Source organism: Lepidochelys olivacea, assembly GCF_965140295.1.
Source record: "Lepidochelys olivacea isolate rLepOli2 genome assembly, chromosome: 7".
Classification (NCBI taxonomy): domain Eukaryota; kingdom Metazoa; phylum Chordata; order Testudines; family Cheloniidae; genus Lepidochelys; species Lepidochelys olivacea.
Genome location: NC_140417.1, coordinates 6,691,775 through 6,712,966, shown reverse-complemented (window position 1 = coordinate 6,712,966; position 21,192 = coordinate 6,691,775). Strand labels below are relative to the sequence as shown.

The window sequence follows — 21,192 nt, the reverse complement described above, 5'->3', positions numbered from 1 at the left end:
CAGCAGCCTGCCCTAGCAGTCGTTTGCACAGTCTCTCAAACCCACGTGTTTCAGTAGACTGCTCAAGAAATTACCAGCACTGACATAGCGGAGGTGTTGCAAGTCAGGTTGGAAAACCACTGGCAGAGCCATGAAAGGCCACTTAGCACAGAACCTGCTCCCTGAGGCAAGTGTTGCAAGTGCCTCACTTTCACGAGCTCTCATTTCGTCCCTTGTCTTTTAAAGATACGACATTTGCCATTACACGCGTTTTTGTGCTTCCTAAACTGTCTCAGGAGAAAGAGCTAGTGAATATATCCAGATTGTTTGTGAATTCCATCTCCCGCCATCGATAGCCTGTGCACATTACTGCATCTGTTTTAAAAATTAAAATCTATACTCTGCCTTGAGATGGACACCCGCAATCAATAAGCAGAGGGCCACATTCTGATACCATTACTCACATATAGCACTTTACTCCGTGTGTGGTCCCAGTGAAGTCAGTGGAGTGGAGTAAGAAGCTAGTAAACCAGAGTAAAATTGCAAATCTGTCCCATTCTCTTCCGTGGATACACACAAGTGTGTCTGTCATTAAATAGCTAGCATGGGCTGGGGAAGGACAAAGGGATAGAATATTTTTCGAGCATATTTATGGACTTTCAAAACTTCCTAAACAGGAAAACCATTTTTCACGCGAAACCCTTCAGAGTTGAAAGGGAAGTTCATCCACACCAAGCTGAGGAAAAGCAGCCGGGGGTTCGGCTTCACTGTGGTCGGAGGGGACGAACCGGATGAATTTCTCCAAATCAAGAGTTTGGTGCTTGACGGCCCTGCTGCCCTGGATGGCAAAATGGAGACAGGTAATGACGCCCTGGGGACAAAAATTAAATAACACCCCACTTTGCGCTTAACAGCGTCTGTTATCTGAGGATCTCAAGGAGTTTTAAGACTCATCATAACTCTCTGAAATAGCTAAGTAGTATTGTCCCCATTTTGTAAACGGGGAAACTGAAACACAGACCAGCTGAGGAACTTTTTCAAGGTCTTGTAGCACGTTATTGGTAATGTGGATACTGGATCTCAAGAGCTGCCGTAGCCAGGGGTCTGCTCTGAGTGTTAAGCCATTGATGCCAAACAGTGGGGAAAATGAGCAACCGCCTCAGTTTCTAGTGCAACCACAGAGAGCCACCTGACACTGCATTGCAATAGTCACTTTGGGATGCATTGACAGCTCATAAGGAGGAAAACACCTCAAGGGTATTGTGTCACTTATTTTGCACCTCTCTGTGATTCCTTTTCATTTCGCCCCTTCTTTGTAGCTACTACCAAGAAATGGGGAAGGGGCTATTCTGCCCAATCCCTCCTGCTGCTCTTCATGTCTGGAGGCATCCTGAGCCGGGTCTGTTTCTGCAGTAGTGACATTAGTGCATTGCCTATGCCAAGCGCTAGAGGAAGCAATGGGGGTGGGGTTTTCACTCTGACTGGGACTAGGCAGAGCAGGGAGAGACCATTGTGACGTGGCCTGACGCCCATGGCTCTGGAGCCACTGGTTGAGCATCACTACTTAAGCAGCCCTGCCTTGCAGCTACAGTGTAAAACAAACCAGAACTTAATCAATGCTTAGGCTTGAGGACATCTACGGCTGAGACTCTACAGAATCATATTTATGCAGTCTGTTGCTGCAGTCCTTCTGTTTTTGTTCTTCATGTGATCTCCATTGTGTTTCTGTCGTATGTCAGCCGTATTAGAGTGTGTAATAGCAAGAGCTGAGCTTTGCAAAAACTGTTAAATGGGCCATATATTGTCATTTTGCTTGATTATATATATTTTAATAAGCCAAGTTCTATTTTCCTTTCCAAAGCACTTTTGTATGTAAAAACTATTCAGTGAATCTTTTGGATACAGATTGCTCTTGCTCACCTCAGCACAGCTACTCTTGTCTTTGGCTGAGAGGCAGGAGTATTTAGATAAAGTATCTGTGCAGATGTTTACGCCGGTACAAGTCTATCAGCATGGAAGCAGAGTGGTACCCATTGTTCAGTGCTGCTAAGAGTCCATTGTTAATGTTCTGAAAAGAGATTGGTGCATTAAAGCAACAAATTGAAAGTGTATGTTTTTTTGTTTGTTTGTTTCATCCACAGGAGATGTTATAGTCAGTGTGAATGATACCTGTGTGCTGGGACATACACACGCTCAAGTTGTAAAAATCTTCCAGTCCATTCCCATTGGTGCCAGTGTGGACCTTGAACTGTGTCGAGGTTACCCTCTGCCCTTTGACCCCGATGACCCCAACACAAGCCTGGTGACGTCTGTGGCAATTCTAGATAAAGAACCAATCATTGTGAACGGGCAGGAAAATTATGATTCTCCAGCAAGCCACAGTAGTAAAACAGGGAAAGTAAATGGCTTGAAGGAGCAAAGGCCAAGTAGTCCAGCTGAAGTCTCTTCAAATGGATCCCATGGTTACCCCAACGATACTGTCTCTTTGGCTTCTTCTATAGCAACACAGCCGGAACTCATAACTGTACATATAGTGAAAGGCCCCATGGGCTTTGGTTTTACTATAGCAGACAGTCCTGGTGGTGGGGGCCAAAGAGTGAAACAAATTGTAGACAGCCCCAGATGCCGAGGCCTAAAAGAAGGGGACCTTATCGTTGAAGTGAATAAGAAGAATGTGCAAAACCTCACTCACAACCAAGTCGTGGATATGCTGATTGAATGTCCTAAAGGAAGCGAAGTCACATTACTTGTGCAACGAGGAGGTACGTCTTAGGTTGTTTTGTTTTTTTTTAAAGTAGTTTTATCTGGAAGGGGAAAAAAATCTACATCATTAAAGGCTTGCGATCCTAAATCTTTGTAATCCACCCAAGTTATAAGATGTAGAAATTGACCATCCCTCACAATTTTCTCATATTACACGTCATACATTAAAAAAACATTATTTTAACCCATTTTTGTTGCAGAGGGAAATGTATGTATATAGGTACATTATACATAACATTTATATGTAATATTAATATCCATCTCTGCCTTTTGATAGCAAGTGTTCTGATTAAATCAGGATTTTCATTATAACCCGTTTTTACATACTGGTAAAAGTTTGCCTCTGGGACTGAAACTTTCTTTGGATTTCCAAAGAAATTGTGGGCAATCCTTTGGCTGTTTTTGGAAAGTGAAGAGAGCAGAAATAATCCATATTCTACTTCTTTTTTTTTTTTTTTTTTTTTTTAGCTCAACAGTAGCTCAAAAATATCCAGGGAAAATCACCCGCCGAACTTTGAATGTGTATAGTCCTCGTTGAAGGACCAGCCCTCCTCCAGATGTGGGATGGGCCAAAAAAAATTTTAAAAAATTAAAACAAAGTTTTAAGCAACGGAAAAATTACTTCTGAGCATGCTCAGTTGGCATCTGTGAGGAGTTTAGTGATCCTAATGTAGTTTCACCTCTTTTTTGCGGCTTTGCAAAGCACAGCGTCCCAGAAAGGCACTGGGACAACCTCCACGGAGTAGTAGTAAGTCACAAGCTCCTGCTGTGCTTATTTAAAAAAAAAAAAGATGGGGGAGCAACATGCGAGAGGAGAGGGGACGCGTGGGGTTTATGGATATATATGTACAACGCAAAGAGGGATGAGCAGGAGAAGATGACGGTGATGAGAGTGCTGTTTGATCACCAACTCACCGCTGCCTATTGGAAAGAATAAAGCATGGTAAAAATGGTTCTGGGTGTAGTGAGTGTGTATGGGAGAGCATAGACTTGAGCTTCTAATTGCATAAGTGCAAGACAAAGCGTAATGAGGAGAGGTATGCTAATGAGGCATTCCCCTTGTAGGCTTCACTCCTGCTATGAGGCCAGAGTCGCTTGGTATCTGCATAGCAGCTGTTCCTGCCTTCTTAGGGGGGTTGTCTACATTGCAATCACCAGGGGGCTATTGAAGCTTGTGGAGACCTACCCAAGCTAGCTTTCATCTCGTTAGCTCAGGTCCTGGAGCAGCGAAGCTGCAGCAGTCTGGGCTTCAGTGGGGACTAGCTCTGTGTGGAATTACCCAGGGGTCCCGGCAGACTTGTACAGCCCATGCTGCTGCTCTTGAGCTAGGTGCTCATAGAAAGCCAGGGTCCTCTGTGCTCCCTGCCCTGCACACCACTTTTTACCATGTCCATGTCTGTGCCACCATTGACACCTGTACCGGTCAGGGTCAAGCTGTCGGAGATGAGCTGCAGAGCTAAAATAAGCACAGAGTTAAGACTGTAAATATGTGCTGAATGCTGCCTCCCAGCCAAGCTGTGGGGAACATTTGGCACAGGAATACTTCTCTACCGGCTTTCCAAATGGTTTTTAGTGGTGTCAGCATCAAGCCACAAGGGCGAGAGAATGTCAGTGGGGAACAAATAGTTGCCCAAAAAGGTATACTGGATGGCCCTGCGCGCGCGCACACACACACACACACACACACACACACACACTCAGAGCGAGTGAGAGGGGGTGGCCAATGTGTGTTGCTATACTTGACTTCATTTGCATTTCAGCTTTCAGGTTGTTTCCCTTCAGTCAGCCCCCTGATAAAGAGCGGGCTTAAGATAAGGGTGTAAATTAAGGTCCCTGCTAACACACATAGTCCTTTCTTCCCCTTGCAAAGTCCCATTGGTTTGCAACATTGGGATCTTAATTTGCATGTTTTGAGGTTTTTTAGGGAACGGGGTGGAATGGTTATTAGCTGGACCTACATTTTTCCAAGGTGATTGGTGATTTTTGGGTTGCTTGTCTTACACCTTATGGGGGCCAGTGTTAAGATGGTAGTGGGTGCTTATCCATTTCTGAAAATCCCAGCACCTTTCAGGTGTCTCAGACTCGTCTCTTGTGAACGTAAACCAAGGATTCGAGTGCACAGATTTAGCAATGAATGAGGGATGTAGTAAAATGAATAGTTTCCTTCCCTTCCACCTCAAAAATTTTATTGAATTTTATATTTTTATAATAAATTAAAAAGTAAGGAACGGAATACATTAAGACGAGTTCTCTAGTTTTATTACTGGTATCTGCAGAACCTGAGTAATTTAAAATCACTCTAATATTGAGAGCCTTTAAAATACACCATAAGTCTCATGTTTGATTTATGTATTTGGTAGAAAGTTTCTCCAACTACAGTTGGAAAGGAAACAGCAGATATTATTAATCTTCCTGGAAAGAACATAAATATCTCTGTTACCACTGTACATTAGTTAGTCAAACTGTGGCTGACATTCAATCATCCTTCTTTTGCCATTGCCGCTGAGGTATAATGAGAAGGTTTGGTCAGGAAATCAAGGTATTGAGTTTTAATGAGAGAGTAAATGGTCAGTCTGCTGCTAATATTAATGAATCTCTTATCTGCCTTATCTTTCCCAGTATATGGATGGATCGATGAATTAAACATATATTGTCATGGTACAGAAGCTTGAATTTGTTGTGACCCTGGTGCCCAGTAAATAATTAAAATGAGCTTCTCTCCGCATCAAAATGAAGTTGCCCTGAGAGGTTGCTAATCATGGCTCATAAATTTAGCAAAATATATACGCCTGAGACAAGCTACAATGTGGAAAACAGGGTGTCTGGTTTAAAAGTTAGAGAACGTAGTTAGCTAGGATGCGCTGTGCCTATGCTGTGTAGATCCGATGTACTCAGACCCTCTCTGCAGTAATTTTACCTTGCATTACCTCTGCCAATTCATTTATCGGAAGTGCCTGCCCTAGACAAAGTGCCACTATTTATTTTGATCAGATTCCAGAAGTGTACTTGGCTCCATTCTGTGATAAGATTCTTCATGCCTGTTGAAGTGGTTCTTCTTTCAGTCTCTCTGCTGGCTGTCCTTTCCTCCTCCTCCCTCTGGTGTCCAGTGAAGAGAGTGCTAGGAGAGCTTGCTGTCAGGCATCCTTTTATTAACATAACATTTGCATTCAATCAGACTTTGCCAGAATCATCCCCATCACACTGAGGCTGGTGTTCAGAACTGTCCAAAGGATTTGTCAGTAGTGATTACTAATCAGGCAGAAAAATATCAGAAAGAAATATGTAATCTATGCGAAAAGCTCAGCCAGCTCCAAGCCACTGGTGCACTCCCGATAATTACGCTTAGTTGTTGAAATGTAAAGCGCATAGCCACTGAGAGCAGCCTGTAAAATATTTACTGTAATGTAGCTTCAGCAGAAGCTTTGACTTCCAGAAATTAGATAGATTGTACCATCCAAGTCTGGCAGTTGTTTTGAGAGAGGAAATACAGGACACTTTGTAAAAAGTACAAAATTGAAACAACTATTCCCTTAGGATTTTAGCATTGTCTTGCAGTATTTGCACATTGCAGTATTATGCATAGTGCACAAGAATCTGAAAGTGAATCTACATAGAAACAAAAGTGAAATTCACTAGTCTCTTTTCACTTTTCATGCTTCCAGGAATTCAAAAACTAGACAGGTTTCAGAGTAACAGCCGTGTTAGTCTGTATTCGCAAAAAGAAAAGGAGTACTTGTGGCACCTTAGAGACTAACCAATTTATTTGAGCATAAGCTTTCGTGAGCTACAGCTCACTTCATCGGATGCATACTGTGGAAAGTGTAGAAGATCTTTTTATATACACACAAAGCATGAAAAAATACCTCCTCCCACCCCACTCTCCTGCTGGTAATAGCTTATCTAAAGTGATCACTCTCCTTACAATGTGTATGATAATCAAGTTGGGTCATTTCCAGCACAAATCCAGGTTTTCTCACCCTCCACCCCCCATTCCCTCCCCCACACACACAAACTCACTCTCCTGCTGGTAATAGCCCATCCAAAGTGACCACTCTCTTTACAATGTGTATGATAATCAAGTTGGGCCATTTCCAGCACAAATCCAGGTTTTCTGGATTTGTGCTGGAAATGACCCAACTTGATTATCATACACATTGTAAGGAGAGTGATCACTTTAGATAAGCTATTACCAGCAGGAGAGTGGGGTGGGAGGAGGTATTTTTTCATGCTTTGTGTGTATATAAAAAGATCTTCTACACTTTCCACAGTATGCATCCGATGAAGTGCGCTGTAGCTCACGAAACCTTATGCTCAAATAAATTGGTTAGTCTCTAAGGTGCCACAAGTCCTCCTTTTCTTTTTAAAAACTAGACAAACACTATTACATACCAAGTACAAAGTCAAGTGTGAGTCTTTGGAGGTTCATGGCCTACAATTGCACACATTATTTCAGTTTCAATAATCTTGAAGTATTGTTAATAATCAAAGCAGTAAGTATAGGACATTTTTATTTTAAATGTTATTTATAACCTGACACTGTCCTATTAATATTGGAACTTTCAAACAAATGAAATTCTTACCTCATATTTGGTGCTTCAAAGTTGATTCAATACTAAAAATGGTCATTCCATGGAATCCCTTTCCATTAAGGCTTTGTCTACATGGGGAAATTGACTGGAATAAGCTATTCCGGAATAGCTCTCTGTGTGGTCCCTCTATTCTGGAATAAAAGTGACTTTTATTCACTATGGGGACACACGGAAAAGTTTATGCCACAATAGTAGTTCTAGTTAATTTTCTGGTGCAAATAAGACCTAATATCTGACTGTGAGACAATATTTGTCTTATTTTTATTCCTAGTTTTAGAATGATCTCAGGTTAGGGGGCTCAAAGCAAGATAACAATCTTTCAATTTCAGATCATTGGTTCTAATACAGCCAGGTGTCTGTAGTTACCAAAAGTTGTTGCCATCTGCCTGGTATTCCACTGACTTACTGTTGGGTGGGTTTTTTGTAGTTCTGACAGAACAGGTGTCCACCTCACACAGCGGTCCCAACTGGCGTTCATCTGTACCCTGGTTGGTGTAAAAGCCAATGATAAAATGGGTCTGGAGTCTGATCTACATACTCCTCTCAAAGATGCATCCTTCTACCCTACTCCAAGACAAGGGTTAATGCTCAGCTTAACTTCAAGGGTAGATAAACAAAGATCTTTAGTTTCTAAATACTTTCTACTAGCACCAAATTCTAATTGGAGAGGGAGAACAGCCTGAGAAATGAAGACCAGTCTTTCGAGGCGGTCTGGCTGGGGTTTCAGAGCCAGCTGAGGGTAGGCAGAAGATTTAGAAGGTTACAGCGGGGAACTGTATAAACAACCTGTATCCATCTATCTTTCTATCTTAGAGTTTTATACTGCCACCTATTACCACAATAGCTGAGTGCCTTCCATATAAAATCAATGGCAACAGCAAAGTCTTTGGCTAATGAATCCTCAAACAATAGTGCTACTCCTTTGGCCCGGGATTGTACAAGGCACTGAGTGCCCTCAGTTCCTGCTCACTTCCACAGGAGTTCAGGGTGTTTCGCACCATTTAGTTTCAGGCTTTTAAACCAAAGGGCTGGCTGGGTACATGTTGCTTAGCAAAAGTCCCCTCACAGAAGAAGAAATCTCTTCACCTTACCCAATTTATCACTAGCACTGCAGAAAGATCATTTAATGGAGCCAAACGAAAAGCAATATCTAATCTCACATCATTAGTATTATATCTGTGTTTTAGCTGCTTTCCCTAATGATGCAAAACCATTATAATTATAGCTGCCTGCAATTAGCTATTGCCGGAGACTTGAACTCTGTTGAACAAGCCGCTCACTTCTGTTTGCCCTTTAGGCTTGCAATGAAGAGTGATTTGAAAGTCATGCTGCTTAAGTGTCTAGCTGCCAGAAAATTTCAAATGGTTATAGCAGCTGCTGAATCGAGAGAGAATCCAGATCGCATTCAGGACAAGATCACAACCCGGGAACTATCTGACTGTTACCATAGCATGTCTATGCATGTGCCAGGGCTTCAGAAAGGAGAAGACAGGGTTCCTCTTTCAAACAGCAGGATAAGGGTATTTTTCTTTGTTGCAGGATAAGGGTATTTCACACAGACTTTGTCCTGCAGTTGCATCCTTTCAGGTGGACCTTTAGAGACAAATGGAGCCCGATTGAAGTCAATGTCAGCATAGCTTGTGCATGAATGGAAAGATCTGCCTGTGCTGGTCTGATTGCAGGATCAGGGCCTACGTTATGGTTGTCTCTGAATCTGCATTCCCACTGATTTATTTTTATTTTCTGGGCGGGGAGCAGGCTGATATATCTGACTTGTTGAACTCCCTGCTTTTATCAAATGTGTGGCCCTGAATACTTTTTGAAGTGGCAGTTTCTATCTTAGTGTACCTGACTATTTTGCTAATGGAAATAATTTTCTCCTGTGTTTTTTTGTTTTTTGTTTTAAATCCTGTGTGTTCATCACAATCCAGTAGTAAATATCACATTCTTCAAAACTCCCTACCTCATGTCTTCCCCCCCGGTCTCATCTTGAGTGTTGTAATGCCTTCGTTTATAATTGGTCTCCCTTACTTCCCAACTCACCAAACTTCCATTAGCCCAAACTGCGGCAGTTTCTTCCTTCATCCGAAACATACCTCATTCCTCGTCCTTGGAAATCAGCCTGCCGTTCTTGCCATACGGCGTGCCCGACTGACCCTAGCTCTTTTCAGATCCCATCTCAGGAGTCCTCTCTTCTCCTTAGCTTCTCTCTCCTCACCCTCTGTCATGGATAAAACATCCAGAGCTTCCCACTCAGTCATCTCCCTTGAAACCCGTTCATTGGATCCTTCACCAATACGTTATCATCTCTGTATAAGCTATTTGCAGATATACAAGGTAATGCTCCATGGTGCTTTACCATGAATAATGCTATCCATGAATAGATCAGATTGTGATGTCTTATCTTTGATAGTTTATAAATGCCAAAGATAAGGTGGAAAATGATGTAAGTATGTGTCAGAATTATAGCATGATTAAAAATAGAAGTAAACTAAACTGACTTTGATAGTTAAGATTCTGTATTACAATTCATTTAATTAGGACTCTTATTAGAAATCTTTAAAATATGTAATAAATCAGTTAACTTCATGTGCTATTTCAAGTTACTATTTCCTTTAGAGAAATTTGTATGGGAGCAAATCAAATGAGTGAAAATTAGAGCTGGTCTGAAAATTGCATTGGAAAATACACATTAAATTTCATGAACATTTTCTCACACTGGAATTTTTTCTCCATTTTCCAAAGAGAGAAAAAATAAATTAAGGGGCAAGTTAAAGCGCTGGCCCAAAGTTAATATAATTTTAACATACGCTTCCTGTTTTTCAAGGATGACTTGATTAGTGGAGAAGTACCAGTTCTGAAGGAACATCTAAATTTGGGAAAGGTGACTTCTCTTTCCCAAAGTATCTGGTCTTCTTTTGCCCGTTCTCTTCTCTCCATTGAGTGGAATTCAGTTCTAACAAGGCTCACAAACTTGGTGAGACTTTAAAGCAAGTTTAAAAATCACATTTTCTCAGTCTCTTACAGTGGTCATTCCACTTAGTGACTAGTTTACAGAGTAACAGAAACAGTAATTGGCTAAAATCAGAGGAATAGATTAAATGAAAGGTTGATATCTGTAAGGAAAAAGTTGAGAGTGAGTTAGGCTTGGAAGGATTAGATTTTTATCAATAAATGTTGGTAAACGTCTATTTCATGGTACACACACACAAACCAATGACAAAATGTTTCCATCAATGATGATAGTAATTTACAGCTACACAAAGTAAAAAAAAAATCTGTGTGAGAACTTATTAGCGTTTGACTTAAGAATAGCACAGGAGGACTTGTGGCACCTTAGAGACTAACAAATTTATTTGAGCATAAACTTTCATGGGCTACAGCCCACTTCATCAGATGCATAGAATGGAACATATAGTAAGAAGATATATGTGTGTGTGTGTATATATATATATATATATATATATATATATATATATATATACTATATATATACATACACACACACATCTATTTCCCCATGTTAAGTATCCTCACACCTTCTTGACAACTGTCTAAATGGGCCATCTTAGAATCATAGAATATCAGGGTTGGAAGGGACCTCAGGAGGTCATCTAGTCCAACCCCCTGCTCAAAGCAGGACCGATCCCGAATTAAATCATCCCAGCCAGGGCTTTGTCAAGCCTGACCTTAGAAACTTCTAAGGAAGAAGATTCCACCACCTCCCTAGGTAATGCATTCCAGTGTTTCACCACCCTCCTAGTGAAAAAGTTTTTCCTAATATCCAACCTAAATCTCCCCCACTGCAACTTGAGACCATTACTCCTTGTTCTGTCATCTGCCACCACTGAGAACAGTCTAGATCCATCCTCTTTGGAACCCCCTTTCAGGTAGTTGAAAGCAGCTATCAAATCCCCCCTCATTCTTCTCTTCCGCAGACTAAACAATCCCAGTTCCCTCAGCCTCTCCTCATAAGTCATGTGTTCCAGTTCCCTAACCATTTTTGTTGCCCTCCGCTGGACTCTTTCCAATTTTTCCACATCCTTCTTATAGTGTGGGCCCAAAACTGGACACAGTACTCCAGATGAGGCCTCACCAGTGTCGAATAGAGGGGAACGATCACGTCCCTCGATCTGCTGGCAATGCCCCTACTTATACATTCCAAAATGCCATTGGCCTTCTTGGCAACAAGGGCACACTGTTGACTCATATCCAGCTTCTCTTCCACTGTCACCCCTAGGTCCTTTTCTGCAGAACTGCTGCCGAGCCATTCGGTCCCTAGTCTGTAGCGGTGCATGGGATTCTTCCGTCCTAAGTGCAGGACTCTGCACTTGTCCTTGTTGAACCTCATCAGATTTCTTTTGGCCCAATCCTCTAATTTGTCTAGGGCCCTGTGTATCCTATCCCTACCCTCCAGCATATCTACCTCTCCTCCCAGTTTAGTGTCATCTGCAAACTTGCTGAGGGTGCAATCCACACCATCCTCCATATCATTTATGAAGATATTGAACAAAAGCGGCCCCAGGACCGACCCTTGGGGCACTCCACTTGATACCAGCTGCCAACTAGACATGGAGCCATTGATCACTGCCCGTTGAGCCCGACAATCTAGCCAGCTTTCTATCCACCTTATAGTCCATTCATCCAGCCCATACTTCCTTAACTTGCTGGCAAGAATACTGTGGGAGACAGTGTCAAAAGCTTTGCTAAAGTCAAGGAACAACACGTCCACTGCTTTCCCTTCATCCACAGAGCCAGCTATCTCATCATAGAAGGCAATTAGATTAGTCAGGCATGACTTGCACTTCGTGAATCCATGCTGACTGTTCCTGATCACTTTCCTCTCCTCTAAGTGCTTCAGAATTGATTCCTTGAGGACCTACTCCATGATCTTTCCAGGGACTGAGGTGAGGCTGACTGGCCTGTAGCTCCCAGGATCCTCCTTCTTCCCTTTTTTAAAGATGGGTACTACATTAGCCTTTTTCCAGTCATCCGGGACCTCCCCCGATCGCCATGAGTTTTCAAAGATAACGGCCAATGGCTCTGCAATCACATCCGCCAACTCCTTTAGCACTTGATTATCACTACAAAAGTTTTTTTCTCCTGCTGATAATAGCTCATCTTAACTAATTAGCCTCTTACAGTTGGTATGGCTACTTCCACCTTTTCACGTTCTCTGTATGTATATATATATATATCTTCTTACTATATGTTCCATTCTATGCATCCAATGAAGTGGGCTGTAGCCCATGAAAGTTTATGCTGAAATAAATTTGTTAGTCTCTAAGGTGCCACAAGTACTCCTGTTCTTTTTGTAGATACAGACTAACACGGCTGCTACTCTGAAACCTGACTTAAGAATATTTACTTTGTGTATTTTGAAATGTGATGTTGACAGTTTGTGTTTTAATGGTTAGAAAGCTTTAACTTTTTGAATTTCAACACCTAGTGTCATTAAATAATTGTTGTCTGACCTCTCCCATCATTTCTCGTAACCATGAAACTTTCAAGAGATTAAAAAAAGTTTAAAACCCATAATTTTGGCCAACTGTGACAACTGATAAAAATAAAAAACTTAAAAATAAACATCAGAGTATTATCCTTTGAAATTATTTTTAAAAAAAATTGAATTCTGCCAAGCCAGTTCATATTTCGTATGAACATTTTGGTATGGGTGTTTTTTTTATAGTCACAATGAAAGTTACCTCTTCTCTCTAAGCAGCAAGGGTGCGTCAGATGTGCCTTTTTGGGACAGTGCTCTATATTGCTATGCAGCATGATGCACTGATTTCTGGTTATTGGTTTGTAAAGCAGCCCGATAAAAACTTGTTTTCTCTTTGGGACAAAAATAAGCCTCGCTTAACTTCTAAAATCAGTTCTTCTCATTAATAATATTTATCCATTTTGTGGCCACAGCGTGCATCCACAGAAAACACAGAGGGTGAAATCCTGTCCCCACTGAATGGCAAAACTTCTGTTTACTTCAGGCCAGGATTTCACCCTGTCTTTGAATGCCTGCAGTGAAGTGTGTGTTGTGTATCAGATTCTCTTGATGTATAGTTACTAATATTTGCACTAAAAGGGCATTTGCAGGTGTAAATTAGGCCCACAAACAGAGACTGGGCCTCAGTTTAGATTAAAATTGTTGCTAATTCATTAATGTGTGTGAGAGAGAGAGTTTCTAAGTCATGTAACTTGACTTAGAAACTGTGAATGGCAAAATGAAAGTAATCCACATCAAATGGGAATCTAGTACTAGAAACAAATGTCAGTATTGCCAGCCATTGGCATTCTAAAATCATGAGCCAGGTCCCTACAAATCAAGAAATATACTTAATTTCATGAGATTTTAAAAATATTAAAGATGGGGATGCTTTTTTTGCTACATTTTGAAGGTTCTTATTTCCAAGATTTTTTTTCTGTAGACATGTCAGCTAGAAACTTTTTTTTGTAAAAGCTGAGAGTCTCAAGTAATCACCTGACTCCAGGAGCTTGAGCTTTGAGGGAATCACCAAATACCACAACACTCACGACAAAATTGTGAGAACTGGCAACACTGATGTGTATGCATTTTCATTGCCTGTAGGGCTCTCCCATTTCTGCTGGTATGGTGTATAAAAGTACGCAAGATTAATCCATTAGTCATTTAAAACATAACATTGTTTTCGTCTCCACTATCTATAATCAACTCTTCTTGTGTTGCATGAAGTGGAATGAAGCAAACTAATAAATGCCCATATAATCTGTATTTAGGGCAAATATTAGTGTTATATCAGTTGCTGTTCATTCTTACGCTAGTGTGACACATCTGTGTTACACTGTTTGTTCCTCATAGATGTGTAAGTCATCTGATCTCCACAGTCGCTTTGAATATTAGGGTAGGGTAAAAGGCAGTAACTGATACAGGTCATGGTGTTTCATCACAAAACTCTTTTTTTTTAAGGGCTAAAATGATTTCCTAAACTTGTATGTAGTAGTGTAGTGTATGTGAGACTCAGGAATGCAATTGTCACGGTGTATGGAAGAGTTCAGATCAGTTATAAATCATCAAGAAAAATCAAAGGATTTCTTAGCAGCAAATTGCCTGAAATCTTCTCACTGTGTGAACTATGTTAACTTTCAGAAGGGAATAGGCCCTTATCAGACAAAAAGATGGGGCTGGCTTCAGAAAAGAATTACTAAAGCTATGTCACTTTTAAGGGGTTTTTTAAGTTTGTGGGTTTTGAAAGTGTTTTTTCTTAATTGTTGAACTTGTTGCATAGGAGCAAGTCAAGCCGCGCACCGTTGATTTATATCAGATGTGATGCGATGTAACACAAGGTGGCACAGCAGAACCTTATACTATGCATGAAACGATGCTGGTTTAACTAGAGATGTGCCTCACGGTTCCCTCAACATTTCTCGCATACCAGCCAATCAGGCAGACTTGGAATAATGAGCGAGGGGAATGCAGCTCATTTTATTCTAGCTTCTAAAACCAAACCCTTTCCTCCCGCCCTTTTCATGCCGAGTTTGTGGGGCAGCTTCAGAGTCTGCACGTTTGGGGTTAACCTAGTTCTTGGCCACGTCCGGGCCGGGTGCACAGGCTGCGGTAAGACTGATTAAGCATCATAATATCAACAATAAGAGAATTAATGAGGTGCCTGGCTAAGGAAAAGGGCTCCGTTTATTGGTATAATTGATTAAATGGAGATTAACAGTGCCTTACCGGCAGTCGTGGGTCTGTAAAAGTTGACAGGGACGGTAAGTCTCTCCTAATGGTTTGAGTTTTATTTGATGGTGTTTTTATTTTGTGACCAATTATAATACACCAGCACTTGGCAATTCTCTACCTCTCCATTCTGAGTTTAACTCCCGATACACCTTCATGTTCTTAGTGTGATGCTTTTTTTTCCCCATCCAGAGCATGGTGCACCCTCTGTGTGTGTACTAAATTCTCTGAGACTGCTCTTAGTACCGTTATTTTTATTTCTTATTCTTTGTATGACAGTAACGCTTAGAGGCCCCAGTTGGGATCAGCGCCCCTTTGTGCTAGGTGCTGCATAGACACACAAGCTGAAGTCCCACGGCATTACTAGAGCTTCAGAGGCATTTGAGCTCTAACCCACCCCCATGACAGGCCAGCTACCTCAAGCTCAGGATCCCACTTAACTCGAGCTAGGATTTTGGGATATGGATGGGAGTCGGGTTAGGTGCAAATTATCCCTCAAGGTAAGAATGCAGGGCAGACATACCCACAGTGAGAGCTCACCATCTCGATAAACAAGGCAGATGAAGCGTGGGAGGGGAAGCCGAGTTCCAGGGCGGAGAAGTGGCAGGTCCAAGGTCACACAAGAGGTCAGTCGCACTGGGTACATGGATATATTTTCAGTGATAGAATCACAGAACTGTAGACTAGAAGACAAACTCTGCTTTCTAGGACTAGTTAACTCCCCTCTGTGTCTCAAGGGTTAGGATTTTAGGGAATGCTTTGAATCAAATGATTGAAAGAGTTCAGTTTAGCCCCTCATTTATTTTGGAGTAAATGTATATTTGAATTTTAATACATTCAGCCCTCCTGAAAGTGGGTGTAACTCCATTGTGTTCAGTGACAATCTGCCTGCTTACCTTTCAATGGCTGGAATAGGCCTCTTACTTAAAATATCAGCTGATTATTGAAAACATTGTTTATTAGTACTAATATCATAGTTGTGCCCAGAGGCCCATTGTGCTGGCTGCTGTACTCACACAAAACAAGAGAGCTTGTCCCGTATTGAACATTATTGGGGTGTGAATTTATACCTTGTTAATATTGCTTTTAAAGCCCTGGAGATAAAAATTGCCTTTGATCAGAACAAATGCAACACTGACAACAGCAGAATGTTTTCTCTGCACTCCTTCACCCATGTGCCTCAATGCTTAACCCGGAGGGCATCCCTTCGAATGGTAGGGTGTAGGTCAGCCTCCATGTTCACTGAGTCCTTGGCCTTTCTGTTTGACCCGCCAGCAGGCGTGCCTGTTGTTATGGTGGTGGGACTTAGAGTCGGACAACTGTGCACTGGAAATTGGGTTGAGACGCTGAATTCATTGCAGTTCGTTCAGTGAAGAGCCTTCAGACAGCAACAACCTCAGGCAGCGTTGTCTGCCCCAAGTGATCAAAACATATGAGTCATGTGCCAAAAATCACAAGAACAGCCTACAAATCATCGTTTTTATTTTTTAAAAGGGCTCATTTTAGTTTACTTCTTGTATTGGAGGCTTTAAGGTTCATGTTCTCAGGCTTTTCTTCACAACCAGGACTAGAAATACTGGGTTTTTTAATGAATGCTCATGTAAACACATGAATCCAGAAGCTCAGGCTTTAAGAAAAAGACTTAATATAATGAGATTTGCAATAAAATCATAAGAATTGGTGAAACTACTTTGGTCATGAAATTGTGACTCTTTATGTAGTTACCAATCGTCAGAGCTATCTGATTACTGTAATGTCATCTTCATTAGTGGTTAACGACTACCTAAGTGATACATATCTTGTTACACAGTTACGTTGATATACTTGGAGTAATCAATTAGCATTTTATTAACATTTCACATCTTTCTTATTACTTCTAATTTAAGTTCGTATTTGAGACTTTGAAATTATGACCACAGAATCAAAATTCCAGTCATTGGTAATTTGTTTAGCATCCAAAACAGGAGCGAATAATTGAGGATGTGATTTAACTTCTTTTGGTTCACTGGGACTGAAACTCTTCTCGATGGCAATCATATACTTTGCATTGTGGTGTGGTTTGTTTGGGAACTCTGTTTGCTTGTGCCAGTGGGTTAATAATTACTACGTTTGGGCTCCTAAAAAACACGTTTCTCAAGCATTAGCATTTTAGAACTGAAGCATTGTTCATTTTGTTTGGTAGTCACCAACCTTTGATTTATAGCAGGCCTACATTCCTTCGGTGCAAATTATTCTTTGGCTTTAAGCTAGTATTGCATAGCTTATCTTTATGCTAGTACAGTCGCACTATTATAATGCAGATCACTGTGACAAGCAGAATTGGGTCTTTTGTTGCAGGACTGGGTCTTTTTCTTGGTGGTGCTGTTTATGGCTGTATGCAGACTTGTGCTCTCTTTTTTTTCCAGTAACTGTGTTGGTGGTTTTTTCCAATCTGGAAAAGAGCAACTCCCAGCAGGTTTTAAAAATAGTATGCATCCTTTATTAAAAATCTTTTGGCAATGGATTATACAGAATTATTATTTTTCCCAACAACGTTAATGGCCATTACTGTTAATCATTTAGAGCTCCTTGTTTTGCATTCAGAAAACATAGAGATTGATGTGTGTTGCTGGGTAAGTAGGCCTTTGCCTCTGGCTCAAGTATTTCCCCGCACCTCTTGCCAAATGTGTGTCTTGGTGGATGATAGCCTTTGGTTTTTATTCAGCACAGTGTAAAAAAAGCAGTATTCAGTGGCCTTATTATTTTTTTCATGCAGCTGTTTTCCCCCAGTAAATGTTAGCCCACTTTCACAATCCTTAATGTTTTCCTTGTGTTTTTATTAATTTCCTGCTAATTTTCTGCTGTCCTGCATTCTGTGCTTTAACCAAAATAATGGCAAAACCAACGAGTGACCTTTTCAACCCAGTTCACCTACCTTTTGCTTTGCTGCTGCTTGGAAACATCTCTTAGGCTGTTCTGATTGGAAATGAAACCCAAACATGATGAACCAAGATCCAGGAACAGGGTAATTTACTCTGTCTTCTCCATCCCTGCCCGCTGATGCAAGGATATTTGAGGAGCTTAAGGAAATACGCTGAGCAATGGCTACAGATATTGCAATATCCTTTTGTGGCGTTCGATCCAAACCTGACTGCCAGACAATTTGCCACTTCTGGTTCGAAGACTCGATCCTGCAAAGTGCCAATGAGCACTCTCAGTATCAGTTGAAATCCTCTTAGGATTGAAGTCATTCAGTGCTTTGGACCCCCTCGGCTCTTACGCATGCGACTATGGCTTAGTATATGATCTTTCTGTAATATTACTCCTGAGGGCATTCTACGCCAAAAAGTTAAAAATTCTGTGCCAAAAAATTAAAAATTCTGTGCACAATATTTTAAGATTCTGCAAGTTTTATCTGTCAGTAAATAAATGCAGAGGCCCCAGCATGGCAGTGGGGAGCACAGGCCATGGGCTGTACGAAGGTGGGGATCACCCTGCAGCCTCCCCACACCTGAGACATGGACTCAGTAATGAGGCTGCCCCCAACCCTGACACAGCACAAGGCCTGGGCCTGCCCCAGAAACACCCTGGGGCTCTGCGCCAGGCGCACCAGGTATTCGGCAGGCAGGCTCAACCAGGTAGGATCCAAGTGTGTGTGGGGGAGCTCAGTGTGGGGTGAGAGGATTCTCTGTGGGACAATCTAGGTGCAGGCAGCTCCGTGGGGGGTCAGAGACTCGTTGAGGGTGTTCCAGGTGCAGGGACAATAGGACATTTCAGGAGCTTCTACGAGAAAGTGGTTGGGGCTCAGCGGAGGGGTCGTGGGGGTCTCGGCAGGGATGTCTGGGTGCTGGGGGACTGGACTTTGGTTGGGGGGGTTCTGAGTTCAGCTAGTTGGGGGTCAGTGGTATGGGGATCCAGATGTGGGGGTACAAGGGGGCTCGTCAGGGTGGGGGTTTGGGTGTAGGGAATTCAGTGGGGGGGTTGAGGGGGACTCTGGGTGCTGGGAGGCTCCGATGCAGGGGTTGAGATTCAGTGGGGTAGGGTTTGGGTATGGAGGACTAGGGGGGTTCTGGGTGTATGGGGTGAGGCTTGTTGTGGGTGTCTGGGTATGGGAGGTCCAGATGCATGTGGGTTGGGCAGATGGGGGAGCTGCTCCCTGTACAGTGACCTCTCTGCCCGCAGCTGAGGAACAATGGGGGCAGGAAGTAGGGGAGGATGCTGAGCTTCCTACAGCTGCGGGAGGTTTCTGGGAGTGGGTCGGACACAGCCCCAGCCACTCTTTGCAGGGGAAGAGGCAGTCTCGTCCTCTCCTGCCTCCAGCCCAGCCAGGATTAGCAGCTGATGCCAGTTCAGTGTAGGAGCCACAGGGTGGGGTGTCCCACCTCTCCGTCGTCTGCCCTGGGTGCCTGAAAAAATGTACCTGCGCAGCTAGAGTGTGGTGTGTGATTGCTCTTGCAGCTTCCCTTTGCTTCCCTGTCAAAAAGCCATTTCTCTGCAGGGAAACAAAGAAATCTGTGGGGAACGTGAATTCTGTGCACGCACAGTGGCACAAAATTCCCCCAGAGGTAGTAATATACAGGAATTTGGTAGTGTCCCTTTAAATAGTTTGTGAGCTCTCTAGTGCTCCTCATTGTCTATTATGTTTCAGGGGACACCAGAACCCTGCCAGACTGCAGTGTGTGTACATAGCTAATCCTAGCATTTTAAATATGTTTAGTAAACATTGATATTTGGACTTTGGATACTTTATATACTAGAAACAGCAGAATTTGGGGTTGATGTCACACAGTGTATCCAGGTTTTGTGTGGCTCGCATAACTCTTTTTATCAGTGCTTTCTAGATTTGAAATTTACCAGAAAGACATTTAAAATGATGCAGTTTTAAAACAGAATAAACATACCAGCTAATATTAAATTAAAACTCTGTGGCTAATCCATGAGTTACAACGCCTCCTTCACAGTGTTTTATCGGAAGGTTGCTCTAGATAGAAAGCCATTGAAATAGTGAAATTGTGGTACAAAACTTGCTGAGCAATTTACATTTTCCCCTATGTTCCAAAATATAGTCTAGCAGATGGATGTGGCCAGCTGTATATAGAGCTTTAGGGAGTTCTGGGGAAGAAAATGAGAGCTTGTTATTAAGATAACTGTGATAATCTCACTGATAACTGGCTTAATTTAGATCCCTGCATTTGGTTAGTTTTTTACTAACCTTGTATGTACCCATTCTTGGCGACTCTGTGAATTTAGAATATAATCCCTTTTTGTATTTCAAGATTGCGCAGCGACCACTGGTATTTTGTCTTTAAGCACTTGCTTGATTACATTGGCTTTTTAGAGGGGAGTAATTTGTGTTTTCTGATTGATTTAATTGGCGTTGCCTTTGTAAGTATTCTCTGTGAGGATTCTTGCCCATTGGAGGGGCTCGAGGTCAGTGTTTCTCAACAACCGAGCTGTGGACCAGCACCGGTCCCTGAGATCTGTCTGACACACTTTAGGAAGGCAGCACGCCAGTTCCTGGGATATAAAAGGTTGAGAAACACTTACCTAGGTCATATGGAGAGTGCATCGCAGGTGTGCTGTTTTGTTTTAACCACCGCTAACTCGGAGGGCAACAGCCCCTCTTTTGCTATTGGAATGTGCTTTCCGCAAAAAGATTTTCATAGTGTATTGAGTCTTTTTAAATTAAATACATTTTAGGTGAATTTAGTGTGTGAGAAAGATGTCAGCCTCGTTGCCCAAGGGACAGATTTTAAAAGGTATTTGGATGTCTAGTGGGCTTTGAAATCAATGGCAGTTAGACACCTAGATGCTTTAGAAAATCTCCGGAGGGGCCTAAGTACCTTTTAAAAGTCTGGTCCGAAATTGCAAAATTTAACCACAGAGCTGGTACAACCTAGGCAGTGGCAGTACAGACCTGCTATGACCTCTGTAGAGAGAAACAGGTAGTTCATTCTTTGTGCCCATTAAGTCCTGGTCCTCTCTGCTGGGATTTCCATCCAAGATGCCAGTTTTAGCGATGTGTGAAAGTGATCAGGAATAGTCAGCATGGATTTATGCCTGACTAATCTAATTACCTCCTATGATGAGATAACTGGCTCTGTGGATGAGGGGAAAGCAGTGGACATGTTATTCCTTGACTTTAGCAAAGCTTTTGATACGGTCTCCCAC

The 21,192-nt window shown here is 42.1% G+C and overlaps 1 protein-coding gene across 18 annotated transcripts in view; it reads left to right on the top strand.

The window, feature by feature from the left end:
• MAGI1 (membrane associated guanylate kinase, WW and PDZ domain containing 1) overlaps positions 1-21,192 on the top strand; it is a 477,619-nt gene that overhangs the window by 408,126 nt on the left and 48,301 nt on the right. For all 18 annotated transcript variants that reach the window (XM_084634942.1, XM_084634953.1, XM_084634955.1 and 15 more), the window contains 2 exons: positions 657-839; positions 2,121-2,741. In XM_084634942.1, coding sequence (XP_084491068.1) covers positions 657-839; positions 2,121-2,741 — 804 coding nt within the window. The remainder of the gene's footprint in view (positions 1-656; positions 840-2,120; positions 2,742-21,192) is intronic.